This window comes from Chionomys nivalis, chromosome 1 (assembly GCF_950005125.1).
Source record: "Chionomys nivalis chromosome 1, mChiNiv1.1, whole genome shotgun sequence".
Lineage (NCBI taxonomy): Eukaryota > Metazoa > Chordata > Mammalia > Rodentia > Cricetidae > Chionomys > Chionomys nivalis.
This window is the reverse complement of record NC_080086.1, coordinates 42,339,898-42,355,639: the sequence shown is the minus strand read 5'-3', so window position 1 is coordinate 42,355,639 and position 15,742 is coordinate 42,339,898. Positions and strand designations below refer to the sequence as shown.

Sequence of the window (15,742 nt, the reverse complement as noted above, 5' to 3'; positions counted from 1 at the left end):
CCAAGCAGAATGAAGCAGCAGCAAGTCATGCAAGAAGAGACAAGCAGGGGGCTCTGGTTCCAAGCAGAGGGAACTAAAGGCTCCAAACAGGAAGGATGCATCATCCTCAAGAACAGAAACAGAGTCACTGGGCAAGGACGTGGTGAGGAGTGGAGAATGTGTGCAATGAAGTTAGAGACATGGGAGGGAAGTCTGAAAGATGTCATGCGAATAAGAAACACTGTGCTCAAGGCAAGGAGTCTCATTCTGTTGTGCCCTCTACCCTCCTGACAGCATGAAGCTGAGACCTCCACAGAAAGAGAGGTTCATAAGACAAAACCAATAGGATTACCAAGACAATTACTTAAAATTAGTGCTGCAACAGTATGTGTGCTTATATAATAAATAACATCAAATCAGGTCTTACAATCCTCATATTTCAGGGCGGGGATGAATGCAAACAGCAGTTCAACAGCAACAACATGACGGACAATGTCTAGCTGTGACTTTTCTTGGTGATAAAGTCCTCTGTGCATTATTATCACGGCTCGTTGTCTATGTCCTGAGTGAATGTAAAGATTGCAAATATGGAGACGCATTCTGAGATGTCTCACATTCTCCTCTGCTGGAGGCTGGGGAGGCAGAGCTAGGTTTATCCCAGGCTCACCAGCCAGCCAGTCTAGTCATAAGTGCTACCTACAGGTTCAGTCAGAGACCCTTTCAAAAAATAAGGCAGAATATCAGGCAGTTCACCACCACTAGTAACTCTAAGTCCAGCACATCCAATGCCCTCTTCTGACCTCTTTGGTCACATACACATACATATTCTCTCTCTCTCTCTCTCTCTCTCTCTCTCTCTCTCTCTCTCTCTCTCTCTCTCTCACACACACACACACACACACACACACACAGACACAGACACACACACACACAAACACACATGTACATACATACATACACATAAACTTTTTTAAAAAACAGTAATATAGAGAAGATAGAGTAATAATATAGAGTAGTATAATATTGAGGAAGATATCCCAAGATTAGCTTCTGGCTTCTATAATACCCACATGGGTGAATGTAGCCACATCCTCACATAGGTACATACATAAGTACATACACCCCACCACCATCACCACCCCACACACAGACTTTTTCTAACAGATTATGAATTAAGCTGAGAATATGAACAAAAAGAATTTTTCCTTTTGCTTACTACAATTATCTACAAACAAGATTTATGACCACTTCATATATTTTAGGAAATTCCAAAGAAATGAGACAGTGCAGAACTGAATCTGAATGTTGTTTTGCTTTTGGCATTCACCCAAGAGATTTTTTTTTAAATTAAAAAAAAAGCGTTTAAAGTAGGGACTCCATAAACTGAATAAAAGGGTAACTTTTTTGATGCGATTTTTAAAAAGACAGGATTTGGGAAAAAGTACATTTGAGAGTCTCACCGAAACACTGCCTTGCACTGTGATTCAGTGACCCCTGGAAAAGGGCTGAAACTGACCCCAGAATAAAGCTCTGAGTCACCAAGGTCCTAGAACAAAGCCACAGCAATGAAAAGCTGCACTTGGGCACCTGAGCACCCTATGAAATGTGCAATGCTTGTGGGACGGCAGTCTGTGGTGCACTGAGAAGAAGCACCTGCCGGCTGTGTTCTCAGAAAGCCTAGAGAGCAGCAGCCCTCTGCAGTGGGATAAAACACTATCACAATACAGCATACGGGTTAGCAGCAAAGGTTCTGTGGTCCATACCATGCCTGATTACCGTCATTGACTGGCAGTATGATTGGGATGAATCGGGTTTGATTCTCAACTTGTTACATCATGGAGATGCTGTGAGAAATTAGATGAAAGACAGGAAGTGTTCATCACAATGCTAGGCACAAAGTAAAAGTGTCCAAAGTTCAGTGTTTGTAGTAACTAAGTCCTTCTTGGATGTTCTGGATAATGGCAAGTTCTCCCTCCCATCACCAAGCCCATTACCTCTGTCAAATAACCAGTTGAGTTCACAAACTTCTCAAAGTCAGCATTACTGACTTCATAGGCATCCATGTAAAAGGCATCAACGGTGACTCTCCTGGCAGGGGCTTCTCCATCCTGCCTGATCTGAGGATCATCAGTGCCCATTGTAAACACTCCAGCAGGAATGGGGACCATCTGCAGTGAGAGGGGACACACAGGGCATCATACATCAAAAGCAAACTGTATCTGTAAAGTTCTCAGCACACAGTTCTTAAAACTCCCACCACAGAAACCTCTGCAAAACTAGTAAAATCAAGGGCCTGGAACATGGCTCAAGGGTGAAGTGCTTTCTGCACAAAGACAGGGACCTGCATTTGGAACCAAGCAGCCACATAAAAGTTGGACATGGTGGCTCAGATCGGTAACCCCAGTGGTGGGGGTAATGCAGGGTCAGAGACAGGAGGATTCCAGGGGCTCAGGGGTCATCAAGTCTGGCTGAATCGGTGATCTCCAGGTTCAGTGAAAGACTCGGCCTCAAAAAAATAAAGTGGAGAAGCAACTGAGAAAGATACCTAATGTTAACTTCTGGCTGCCACATGTGCATGTATTTATGAGTGTGCACATGCAACAAATCACACACACACACACTCACACACACACACTCACATACACAATTTGTAAAATCACTCCATACGTCAATGGCATTGAATCACAAGTTATAGAAAGAAGGGAAACTTTTTTTGTAAAGTGATCTTTCTAGTTGAACCTCATAACAGATTTGGACATGCAAGAAGACAGTTCTGGGGAAACTGCGGCTAACCATGAACTGTGGAGATAAGGGAAATCGGAATTCTTTATTTTTTAAGATTTACATCTTTTTAATGTATGTGTAGGCATCTGTGTCTCTGTGCCTATGTGTGTATGCTCATGTGGGGGGAGGGCACTTGTTGGGACCAGAAGAAGGTGCTGGATCCCCTGGAGCTGATATTACAGGTGACTATGAGCAAGACAGCCCACCTGGTATTTCAGGCTCAGCAGGTGGAGAGAGGGGATCATTCCCAGGTGTTGGATTAGGTTTCTGTCCTGCCCAGCCCTGTAGCTGTTCAGTCCCAAAGAAACAGAAGAGGTCTATATTAATTATAAACTGGTTGGACTATTAGTTCAGGCTTCTTATTAACTCTTACATCTTAAATTAACCCATAATTCTTGTCTGTGTTAGCTACTTGGCTTGGTACCTTTTATCAATGAGGCATTCTCATTTTGCTTCCTCTATACCTGAGTGACAACTGCAGACTGAGCCTTTCCTCTTCCCAGAATTCTCCTAGTCTAGTTGCCTTGTATATACCTCCTGCCTGGCTACTGACCAATCAGTGCTTTATTAAACCAATACAAGTGACAAATCTTTACAGGGTACAAGACCATTGTCTCACAGTACCCAGGCAATGTTTTCTCATAAGACTAGACATGTCAGATAGCTCTGGGTTTGACTAAGATGCTCAGCATCCATGAATACAGTGAGAGAGCAATAAGAGTGATACCCAACTTCAACCTCTAGCCTACATACAACACAAGCATGCGCTCACACACTACAAATGTGAATACCTACACACACACAACACACAGACATTAAAATTTAAAAAAATAATAATAAAATGTTCAAAACAACACAATCCAAAGAGTCTGAGAGTAGGTCTAAGGTAGCCAGTGGCTATGAGGAGGCAAGAATGGGGAATGACTGTTTAATGGACACAATGTGTCTTTGGAGATACTGAAATATTCTGGAATAAGATCGCACTAACAATTTGACTTCAATAAAAAAATAAAATCACTGAGTTATACACTCCAAGAGAGTGAATTATATGATGTATGAACCATATATTCATTAAAACTAGGCCTTCAGTTGGGCAGTTGTGGAATAAGCCATTGATCCTGGCACTCAGGAGGCAAAAACAAGAGAACCTTTGAGTTCAAGGCCAGTCTAGTCTACAGAGTGAGTTTCAGGACAGCCAGGGATACACAGAGAAACCCTAACTTGATATATATATAGCCTCTCAACTTATACCATCTGTCAGAACACTCTCTATAGACACAAGGCATAGCTTTAAAATCATAAGAACAAAAAAGTCATTTACAAGCCTCTCAGATTTTGTGAACTGTCAAGTCTCTGACCTAGAAACAAGAGTTCAAATCAAAGAAAGAGAAAATAAACTCAAAGATGTTATTAGTTGGAGGGTAAGTACTTCACAATAAGCATAGAAGAGTTAGAATCCAAGGATTACTCTCCCTATATCCCATGCCTACAGATTCGCTCAGCCAGAGGTTACTTCCTTCAGTCATGTGCATGAATTTTCCAGTGTCCATAGTGCTATTTTTTAAAATTTATATGTATGAGTGCTTTGCCTGCATGTATGTCTGGGTACCACACCACATGCATGAAGTGCCAGGGCCAGAAGAGGGTGTCAGATCCTCTGTAACAGGACTGTTAGCAGCAACATGACTGCATGGGAACCTGTGTCCTCTGCAAGTGTATCAAGTGCTCTTAACCTTTGAGCCTTCTTCCAACCCCACTGGTACTGTGTTCAGCTGATTTGTATCAAATGTGATATTTGTCTGGTGTATCAATTCAGTACTAAGAAATAAACCCTGAATTCCTCTATCTCCAAATCTCAGCATCCATAGGTCACCTGGTCTGGTTGGTCCTCCTATACCCATCTCTTCCTAATATCTCACTCTTCTCCTGTCCCAGGCAACTGCAATACCCTCACCGGGGCTCCAGTCTCATCTCTCATTACCCATTCACATCTCTCCATTCCTGCCACCCATTTATGCCACCCAGTCATTCACTTATTAAGGATTTAGATCCCACTTGAGCTTTCTGAAAATGCAGCACCACAACTTTGTCACAGAGAAAAACAGAAAAAACTAAATCACCAGTAGTGTATTGTTGAAGCTTACGGTAGGCCATGCAGAAACAAAAGGCAAAGCAGACATAAGAAGGTAAAAAGGAAGCTTTCAATATGGTGGCATGGGGCAGTCTCACCAATACAGAACTAGTGGAGGAAGGTGGGGTGCATACAGAGGAGGTGACATTGCCCCATGTGTGAGAGAGAGAAAGTTAAGTACGGGTGGCTTCGGGGTCATGGATTTTAAGATTTGCTTGCCTTTGGTTGTCTGGAGGGAAACACTATAAGTAAGTAGACACGTTTCTCACTCTACACCCAATTCTTTTTAAATTTTAGAACCATATATATGTAATATTTATTAATAGTACATGGTGGCCCACACCTTTTATCCCAACACTGTAGAGACAGAGGTATATAGATCTTTCTGAGTTCAAGACCAGCTGGGTCTACATAGCAAGTTTCTGGAAGGCCAGAGCTACACAGTCAGACCTTGTCTCAAAATCAATACATAAAGAAATTAATTAATTAATCAACAAACTGAAGTATCAGCCTATCAAACCCACTTTCCTGTTTAAAACCGTGCAGGACTTCCATCACATTTTAGGGTGCAATACCAAAACAACAGAATTATAGCACTGTTCAAGGATCACCTCCTCAGGCCTCTCCTGCCACACATCCTTCTCTTAGCTGTGTTACGGCACCTCGCTCTTCTTCCTCTGATGCCATCTCTATCTATTGTGACATCTCTCTCTCCTCTCTCTCTCTGACTCACAAACACATAAGTCATCTTAGTTATACGTTTTCTTTTTTAATTTTTTTTGTTTTATTTACCTGTATGATTGTGTGCACATTTGTAGGCATGTGTGTGTCTATGTGTGCGTGTGTGTGTCTATGTGTGCGGTATATGTGTGTGTGTGTGTTTGTGAAAACTTAAGAACCACCTTGAGTCTCATCTTCAGGCCTGGAGCTCACCAGTTTGGCTAGACCAGCTGATTAACAAGACTCAGGTATCTGTCTCTGTCTCTGTCTCCCAGTGCTGGAATCAAAATCACAGGGCACCACACCCAGCTCTGTATGTGGGCAATGAGGATCAAAATGTGACTTCATGCTGACAGAGCACCACACCCATCTCTCTGTGTGGGCAATAGGGGTCAAACTGTGGCTCCATGCTTACAGAGCACCACATCCAGCTCGAACGTGAGCAATGGAGATCAAACTGTAACTCCGTGCTTACAGAGTAAGCGCTTTGCCAACTGAGCTCTCCTCACAGACTCTTCTGTTATGTTTCTCCTTACAGTATCTTAGGCTCCTTATGAACAAATTTTCTTTCTCTAAACCTCCAGCACACCACATGGCACAAGATCCACAGCCAAAGGGCAAATAATCTTCACTGACTGAACATGTAAGACCACAAATATGAGGAGTAAGCTACTATTTGAATTATTTATAGGCAAAGTGATCAAAAGTCCATTTCATTTGTAAGACCGTCTCAGTCATGAGCTACATGTATGGGTCATAGTGAAATGTGTAATAGTCTTGGCTCAGGGACCAAACTAGATTTGCCCATTATTCTTAATAACATAGCATCTGGGACACAGGTTCTACAGTCCTTATGAGAAAAGTGGGATTTTTAAAAACAGTAAGTAGAAAAACTTAAGATTTCAAACAAAAGTCTCAGGAGTAGCCTTATAGAAGCCAGAGAAATGGCTCTGCAGTTAAGAGCACGTACTGTTCTTTCAGAGGATCAGAGTTCAGTTCCCAGCACCCACGCCAGGTGGCTTACAACCTGTAACTCCAGCTTCAGGAGAACTGACACCCTCTTCTGGCTTCCTGCTGTGTAGCAATTTCCTCCTAGATTAAAACCTTCCACGTTGGAAGGAGGCATCTTACAATACAGGATGCTTACAAAAAGGTAAAACAGGGTATTGTAGGAGGAGGTAAAGCATTCCTTCCTGCAGGGAAACTCATTAAGCCCAGGAAGAAAAAAAAAAAAAAAAAGCTGATGGAGGTCCTTGAAACTAACCAGATTCACAAGGTCCCTCTCTCCCTAGCACACTTAAGCAGTAAGAACTGCTAAGAGAAGCTCTCAGACGAGCTGAACTGCCTGGAAGAAGCAGACACCAGCCAACGCTCTCCAAGCTGATGACAGCATGAGCTGTCACCCCATGCTGAGGTGAACTTTGTTGATGCAGCTGTCCTTGGGTCATTTCTGCTCCTCTAAGTAACCCTACGCACGTTCCTGTGAGTAAAGCCGAGGTGGAATTTGGTGGCATCCTTTCTCTGGCCTGTCACCAGCTCTCCATCTAGGGTGAAGAGATGTTTGCTTACATCTCTCTGGGAATAGTGTCACACAGCCCTTCCATGGGCCATGCACTCACATGTGTATTCCCACACATGCACATAATTTAAAATAATGTCAAAATAGTCTCAAAACGAATCTTAAGAGCTCCTAAAGGTTTCATAGGGAGCCGTATTTGATGCTGTCATCACAGTCCTTGAATAGGCAAGAATATCATGAATTCAAGGTAAGCCTGGGTTATACAATCAACCCCACCCCCATCAAGAAAAGGTTTCATAAAGGAGTTACAGGAAGTGGGGAAAGGGAGTAGAATCAAGTTCACAGAACATAAGGTCTTGCTATGAGAATAGTTTCATGTCCCTCAACTCAAACACACAGCCCAATGGAAACTGTGCCCAACAGACTTCTACAATTCCTAATTAGTTCTCAAACTCTTCTCCCCCAGATGAATGCTAACAATGCTACCATCGTCACAGCTTGCACTGTGAACTCCTGGCCTAATTTCTTTTCCCTCTTTGATTAACCAACAGAGATAGAGAGTATTGAATAGGCCAAGTTGACGTCCTGAAGGATATAGATAAAAATAGCTCTAGACTACTCGAAGTAGATCATAATTTCTAATTTATACTAATCAGACTTTTTGTCCTACAAATGTAAAATGTCCATTCTAGTGAAATCCCGCACATCCAGGCATTTCACTCTTCTGGACCAGAGGCCAAATTAAAAGAGTCCAATAATCCATTCTTCCCTGTGTCTAGAGGTGAGTTAAAAACCCCCTGGTACACCATAGTTTCTGCCACAGCCACTTAAAACAGACCTATAGGGGCTAGTGAGACAGTTCAGACGGTGAGGCTAATTATTGCACGAGCATGGCAAGCTGAATACAATCCCTGGACCTATGTAAAGGTAGATAGAGAACTGAGTCCTTAAAGTTGTCCCTTGACCTTCAAGGAAGCACATACATAATTGCACACACAAGCTTAATAAACATATTTTTTAAAGATTGGAGCATAAAGTAGGTAAAAATCATTTCATTATCACAGAACTGTTTAGGCCGCACACCACTATGAAGTGCAGTGAGCAACTGCTAGTTTTGCCTTACCCAGCATCTATTCCTCTACGTGCAAGAAGCATCTGAAGTCTCCTTTGAAAACTCCCTTCTCAAAACCACACTAACATATGTGACTCATGCAAATCTGGATGACTCAACTACATGTCCTACGGCAAAGGCCTGTGTTGGCATGCACTATGTGTCATGAACCAATGAACACGACAGCCAGCCTTTAGGTCTGCACTGGGTGGAGTTTATTAGGTAAAGAGCAAGATTTTAAAGCATCAGATCAGAAAGACTATCTAGCAGAGACTGACGGCGAAAGTCCCAGGCACCGAAAAACTAGCTAGAGCCTCTGATCCACAAAAAAAAAAAGAGTCCAAGGCAGAAAGTTTTCTCCTGGGGGAGGCTTTCCATTAGCCACACCCACCACAGGCTTTGTTGTATCATGGGATAAATAGCAGCTGAGTCTACCCTTTGGGAAGGTACCTCACAGCAGTGTTCAAGGATACAATCTTTCATCCATCCTGATGAAAGAACACTTTTAAGACAACATGCTTCAGATAATGTGGGGGAGCCAGGCTCACCTCCAGAGCCAATTTCTCAGAGACTTTAAATAGCATATGACAATTTAGTAATATAATGTTGTATTACAACCTGGCAGATCTTGCCATTCTTCTGACCACAAAGATTCAACTAGGAACGGGACCATGGCTCAAAATTCACCTGGGCACTTTTCCTGAAGCTACCAAAAAAGTAACTTTTCCTCTTTCAACTGGTTTGGGAGACAGGAAGTTGTCTAGAAACAGAGTCAGACTAAAACAAAATGACCTAAGGGACAGCCAAGAGATGGCCCTGAGATACAGTCTAATGCCCTGAATAAGCATGCCCATTCTTGAACTTCCCAAGTATAGAAAAGCCATAAATCTCTCTTTCCTCACTTTAAACTACCTTGATTCATTGGTACAGTAAGAATTTTGTTTTGTGCATTAAAATGAAATAAACAACGCTTTTTGGAGGCTCTTTTTCCATTTCCTTCCTTCCATACCTTGAACTCAACATGAAAGCCTCAGGCAAAATAAATCTGTATGTCACCAGCTATGTTGGATACACAAGACCCAGGTAGCCAGACTACACACAGACATCACTCCCAGGAGGTATACCATTCAGATCTTGTCATGCACTGAGATTTGACTCTTGAAGCTTCAGTTGCCTCACCTATGAACTAGAAGATAATGCACGCACAGGATTCGTGGGACGGTGGATAGAGTAAAAGTAGATGCTTACAGGGGTTTCTTGGAAAAGTAGACTGCAGGTGAGTTTAAGACAGTGCTGGAGGCTCAGTCTCCACAGGTACTAAAACAAAAACTAAGAATTCATCCAACTTTAAACTGTTAGCTCTACACCAGGAGAGCAGGATGGAGAAAGGTGGGAGAGGGCAAAAAGAATGGACAACACTCTTCAAGCCTCAGTAATAAACACAGCCACAAAACCCTGCCCACCTCCCGTTGGGGAGGAGCAGGAAGAAGGGGGACTCCTGTCAAAGGGGATCTTCAGCTGCGTGACTTGGGGTGTGATCAGACCCTTACCAGACCTTCCTGATCACCCCTACCCTGGCTCATCCGGCCTCATTCCGGAACCCGGCGGCACCCACACGCCCCGAAGAATGGAAGGCGCACCTTGGTGAGCGCGAGCGGTCGCGGGCCCGAGGCCAGGCCCGGGGCGTTCGCCTCCCGGGAGTAGCGCTGCGCGGCCGCTGAGCTGCCGTGGGCCCCGGGCCGCTGGGGCGCTCCGCAGCCGCACGAGCCCGCGAGGGACGCCGCGCCATCCCCGGCCCCGGACTCTTCGCTCCGTGCTGCCCCGAACGCCAGCACCAGCAGCCATAAGCGAGCTAGCCCGGTGTAGCATCCGAGAGGTGGCCCTGGCGCGGGCGCAGCCATGTTGTTCCGCCAGTCATGTGACCGATTGTGTCACGTGACTTGCCCTGTTTCAAGCGCTGGCTTTGACTGTTAAGGAATAGACTGAGAAAGCTTCTAGGTCTGGGACTTTCCAGCAAATGTTAAAAGTATGCGAAACACAACAAAACTCTACAAAAGGCCTTCCGCGGACAATGTACCCCTCTCTTCATGGTTGAAAAATGATATTCATCTTTATTCAGCATTTGCTAAGCACTAGTAGTATATTAAATAAACACTTTATTAAAACAACAAAGACAAAAAACCTTATTGAATCCTCATAATGATTCTGCAGTATTGGGATGACAAAACAATTAAGTGACCTGCCCAAATCAAGTATGATCTAAACCCAAGAAATCTTACCAGAAACCATGAGTTTTAACCTTTATAAACAAGTAAATGGCCCCGAAAAGGAAAATGTTAAAGGACATGTTAAAGGACAGTACCTCACTGGCCTGGCGGTGGTGGCAGAGGCAGGCAAATCTCTGTGAGTTCAAGGCACCGAAGCTACAGAGAAAGAGAAACCCTGTCTAGGAAAAAAAAAAAAAAAAACAACCACAAAACTTTTTCTCAAAGCTGGGACCACAGACCAACACCAAGAGCATCACCTGGTAACTTACTAGAAATGCAACACTTTATCAGAATCTATGGAAACAGAATACAGCAATCTGTTCACTCTCTGTCTCCCTCTCTTTGTCTCTGTCTTTGTGGGTAACGGGGAGTAGGCGGGTGTGTGCCAAGGCCAGAAGAGGATATCTGGTGTTCTATCCTATCACTCTCTGCCTTTGAGATAGCATCTTTACTTAACTTGGAGCTAAACTGGAAACCAGGAAACCCAGGTGATCCGCTAGTCTCTAGCTCTTCTCAAAGGAATGGAGTCTCAGGCAGGGCTCAAGTTTCTACCACATGCTGGACATTGCCCAGTCCTGTCTCCCGCACTCCTTTCTACTGCTTATTTTAAAGACACTACACGGGCGGTGGTGGCCACGCCTTTAATCCCAGCACTCGGGAGGCAGAGGCAGGCGGATCTCTGTGAGTTCGAGGCCAGCCTGGTCTACAAGAGCTAGTTCCAGGACAGGAACCAAAAAAAGCTACAGAGAAACCCTGTCTCGAAAAAAAAAGAAAAAAAAAAAAAGACACTACACATGTATGTCCTGACTAAGCTGGAATTTACTGTGTAGACAAGCTGGACTCAGACTTTCTGAAATCCTTATTCCTTGGCCTCCCAAGGATGAGATTACAGACGTGCATTCCTCACGATGCCCAAGTAAATTTTGTGTCTTAACGAGTTCTTTAATATCCCGATGCATTTAGGAGATGTCATGGGATTTTGTTGTTTGTTTTGACAAAGTCATGCTCATAGTCCAGGATGGCTTTGAACTGCTGATCCTGCTGCCTCGGTCTGCAGAGGGCTTGTATTACATATCTAGGCAACCATACCTGGCCCATATTAAAGTATAGTAGTGACTATTCTACGGTTCCATCAGCAAATATTGTAAGACAAAAACAAAAGTAAGACGAAAGGGGAAATCTACAGATTCTTAGAATAGACACAACAATGGTCTGATGTGATAGTAACTACTCTTAATATCAGGTATTCTGCAAAAGGATGCCAGTCAGTAAAGCTCAAGAGCTTGAGAGCAACCTGAAAAAACAATTCAAAGGTATAGTATTGTACTAATGAAATTCAATACATGTACCTTATATAAACAAAAGTAAGATATGTTTTAATTATGTTTATTTATTTGTGTATTTTATGTGTCTGTGCAAGCCAAAAGAAGAAATCATATTCCCTGGGACTGGAGTTACAGATAACTGTGAGCCACCATATGGATGCTGGGAATCAAACTTGGGTCCTCCAGAAGAGTAGCACGTGCTCTTGACCACTGAGTCATCTCTGCAGCCCACAATTTTGGGTTGTTAGCAGTAATAATGGTAATGTGGTTGTTGAGTTTCTGCTGTCTTTTCTTAAAGAATTAATTTATTTGAGAGCTAGAAAGATAGTGTAGTAGTTAAAATCACTGTCTGCTCTTCCAATAGATCCAGTACATTCATATGGCAACTTACAACCATCCATAACTCCAGTTCTAAAGGATCCAGGGCCTCTGAGGGTACCAGCCGTGCATGTGACACACTTTATGCCAGTGCAGACAAAACTCAAATGCATATGAAATAAAAATTTAATTTTAAAAATAATTCCTTTCCTGATTAATACATATAGAAATACTGTGTGTGTGTGTGAGAGACAGACAGACAGACAGACAGACAGACAGACAGAGACAGAGAGACAGAGATTGAGGATTTACTTCCTTAACCCCACCCCAAAAATGCCACATGGGACAAGATGGGCCACCAGTTGATAACTGTGGTAACCAATTGATAAGTATATAAGCACATACTGAACTATTCTAACATATTTTTCAATTTTTTAATATAAAGTCCTTTCCTCCATGTTGACTGTTTCACAGAAATTTTCCAAAAGGTTTCATACATTATTTTCTCTGATATAGCAAACAGTTGACAAGAAACCTATTACTATTATCATTTTTTCTGAATTGGTGAGGCTGAAAAATCACCACACAAACCAGAGCTATGTGAACACTCTACATTGTATGTATTCCCAATCGAGGATAATCTTTGCTTGTCCCTTTCAACAGCTCAGTGCTGGCATGTGCTTGTGACTCAAAGGCCTTTGATTCGTGGTTTGGGCTTCTGTGGCTGTGATGAAACACCATGACTAAAAGCGGTGGTGGCGCACGCCTTTAATCCCAGCACTCAGGAGGCAGAGGCAGGCAGATATCTGTGAGTTCGAGACCAGCCTGGTCTACAAGGGCTACTTCCAGGACAGGCTCCAAAACCACAGAGAAACCCTGTCTCGAAAAACCAAAAAAAAAAAAACAGGAAAGCAAATTGGGGAGGAAAGGGTTTATTTCAGCTTACAGTTGCAGAACACAGTCCATTTCTGAGGACTGTCAGGGAAGGAACTTGAAGGCAGGAACTGATGCAGAGATCATAATGGAGTGTTGCTTACCAACTTGGTTGCTTGCTTTCTTTCTTTCTTTCTTTTTTTTTTTTTTTTTTTTGGTTTTTCAAGACAGGCTTTCTCTGTAGTTTTGGTACCTGTCCCGGAACTAGCTCTTGTAGATGAGGCTGGCCTCAAACTCCCAGAGATCCGCCTGCCTCTGCCTCCCGAGTGCTGGGATTAAAGGTGTCCGCCACCACCGCCCGGCTAAGCCTGCTTTCTTATAGAACCCAGGACCACACTGTCCAGGGAGTGGCTGCTTATGTAAGCTGGGCCCTGCCCTGTCATTCATCAATGAAGAAAATGCCCTCAGTTTTACCTACAGGCCAATCCTATGGAGGCAATTTTTCCTCCAGTAAGATTTCTTCTTCCTCTCTTTCTCTTCCGGTCGCAGGCGCTTCGGGAGCCGCCGATTACAGTCCAGCCATGGCCAAGTCCAAAAACCACACCACACACAATCAGTCCCGGAAATGGCACAGAAACGGCATCAAGAAACCCCGGTCACAAAGATACGAATCTCTCAAGGGGGTTGACCCCAAGTTCCTGAGGAACATGCGCTTTGCGAAGAAGCACAACAAGAAAGGCCTGAAGAAGATGCAGGCAAATAATGCAAAGGCCATGAGCGCACGTGCGGAGGCCATCAAGGCCCTGGTGAAGCCCCAGGTGGTGAAGCCCAAGGTGCCAAAGGGCCCCAGCCGCAAACTCACCCGCCTGGCTTTAATTGCTCACCCCAAGCTTGGGAAGTGGATTAGAAGCTACATGGCCAGGGGTCGTAGGCTCCAAAAAACAAAGCCCAAGGTTCAAGGCAAGGCAGAGGCCTCAGCTGCAGCTCAGGCTCCCAAAGGTGCCTAGGCCCCTGTGAAGGCCCCATAAAAAAGGTCTCAGTCTGCCAATGTGAAGACAGATGGACTGGTGTGAACACCTACACAGTATTTGCAGATGTTCAGGACCTTATGCTGTTTTTACAAATAAACTTCCCAAACAACCCTAGCTTGTGTCAAGTTGACATAAAAACTGGCCAGTGCAATGGTCCTGTCACATCATTAAGCTGTAAGTCCCATGGAAGCTAAGGGTCTTGCAGATTTGTTTACTGTATCAGAAAAATGAAGCAAAGACCTGGCACACAATAAACATTGAAAGTGAACATTTATTGAATGAATGGATATATAAATAAAGCCATTATAAAACATTAGCTCTTTCTCTTAAGGGGAAGCAAAATGTTGAGAAAATAATACATAATTAAACTAGTAAGAGGTTTTTTCTTGTTTAAAAATTGGCTGCTTAGAAAGGATATAAGCTAAGCAAATTACATTATTCACAGAACATGGATGAAAAAAAGTTGTAAAGAATGTAAGGGATGGAACACGCGGTAGAGCCAAACGGGTGAGAGTGTGATCATGGCAGCTGCTGAGGAGCTGAAGCTCAAAAAGCTGAAGGTGGAAGCGCCGCCAGCGCTGTTTGGCATGGGAAATCCTCTTCTTGACATCTCTGCTGTGGTAGACAAATATTTCCTTGATAAGTATTCTCTGAAGCCAAATGATCAGATCTTGGCTGAAGACAAGCACAAGGAATTGTTTAATGAACTTGTAAAAAAATTCAAAGTTGAATATCATGCTGGTGGCTCTACCCAGAATTCAATTAAAGTGGTTCAGTGGATGATTCAGGAGTCCCACAAAAGCAGCAACATTCTTTGGATGCATTGGGATAGATAAATTTGGGGAGATCCTGAAGAGTAAAGCTGCTGAAGCACATGTGGATGCTCATTACTACGAGCAAAATGAGCAGCCAACCGGAACCTGTGCTGCATGCATTACTGGTGGCAACAGGTCTCTTGTTGCAAACCTTGCTGCTGCTAATTGTTACAAAAGCATCTTGATCTGGAGAAGAACTGGCTGCTGGTGGAGAAGGCCAGAGTGTACTACATGGCCGGCTTTTTTCTTACAGTGTCCCCAGAGTCAGTATTGAAAGTGGTTCACTATGCTGCTGAGAACAACAAGGTCTTCACTCTGAATTTGTCTGCACCGTTTCTTAGCCAGTTCTTCAAGGGATCCTTGATGGACGTCATGCCTTATGTTCACATCCTCTTTGGAAATGAGACGGAAGCTGCCACTTTTGCTAGAGAGCAAATAGCCAAAAGGACGCAGGCGCTTCCAAAGGTGAACGCGAAGAGGAAGAGGACCGTGATCTTCACGCAAGGGAGAGATGACACAATAGTGGCTACAGAAAATGAAGTCACTGCTTTTGCTGTCTTGGATCAAGACCAGAAAGAACCACCTCAACCACACTTTGGATAGTCTATATCCCAAAGACTCATGTGATGGAAGCGTGGTCACCATGTGGAACCTATTAGATGAGAGATCTGGTGAAACTTAGTAGGTTTTGCTCTTGCAAGGAAGTAGTGTTTCTGCTAGACTGGGTGATTATGAATCGAAACCACTCTCTTCACTTGATCCTTTCTGCTCGTGACTGCTTCCCGTCCCTCTTTGCTATGTTGTAATACAGCCAAGAAGGATCCTCAGCACTGACTGACAGATGGGGCTTTGGGTAAACTTTATTAGTG

The 15,742-nt window shown here is 43.6% G+C and overlaps 1 protein-coding gene and 1 pseudogene across 1 annotated transcript in view; one reads left to right on the top strand and one right to left on the bottom strand.

Moving 5' to 3' along the window:
• Sumf1 (sulfatase modifying factor 1) overlaps positions 1-10,155 on the bottom strand; it is a 91,508-nt gene extending 81,353 nt beyond the window's left edge. The window contains exons 1-2 of the mRNA XM_057775709.1: positions 9,885-10,155; positions 1,974-2,147 (exon numbers count right to left, since the gene is read on the bottom strand). Of these exons, the coding sequence (XP_057631692.1) occupies positions 1,974-2,147; positions 9,885-10,145 (435 nt within the window). The 5' untranslated portion in view covers positions 10,146-10,155. The remainder of the gene's footprint in view (positions 1-1,973; positions 2,148-9,884) is intronic.
• Positions 10,156-14,579: 4,424 nt separating this feature from the next.
• On the top strand, positions 14,580-15,476 carry LOC130871194 (adenosine kinase-like; annotated as a pseudogene).
• The last annotated feature ends 266 nt before the right edge of the window (positions 15,477-15,742 follow it).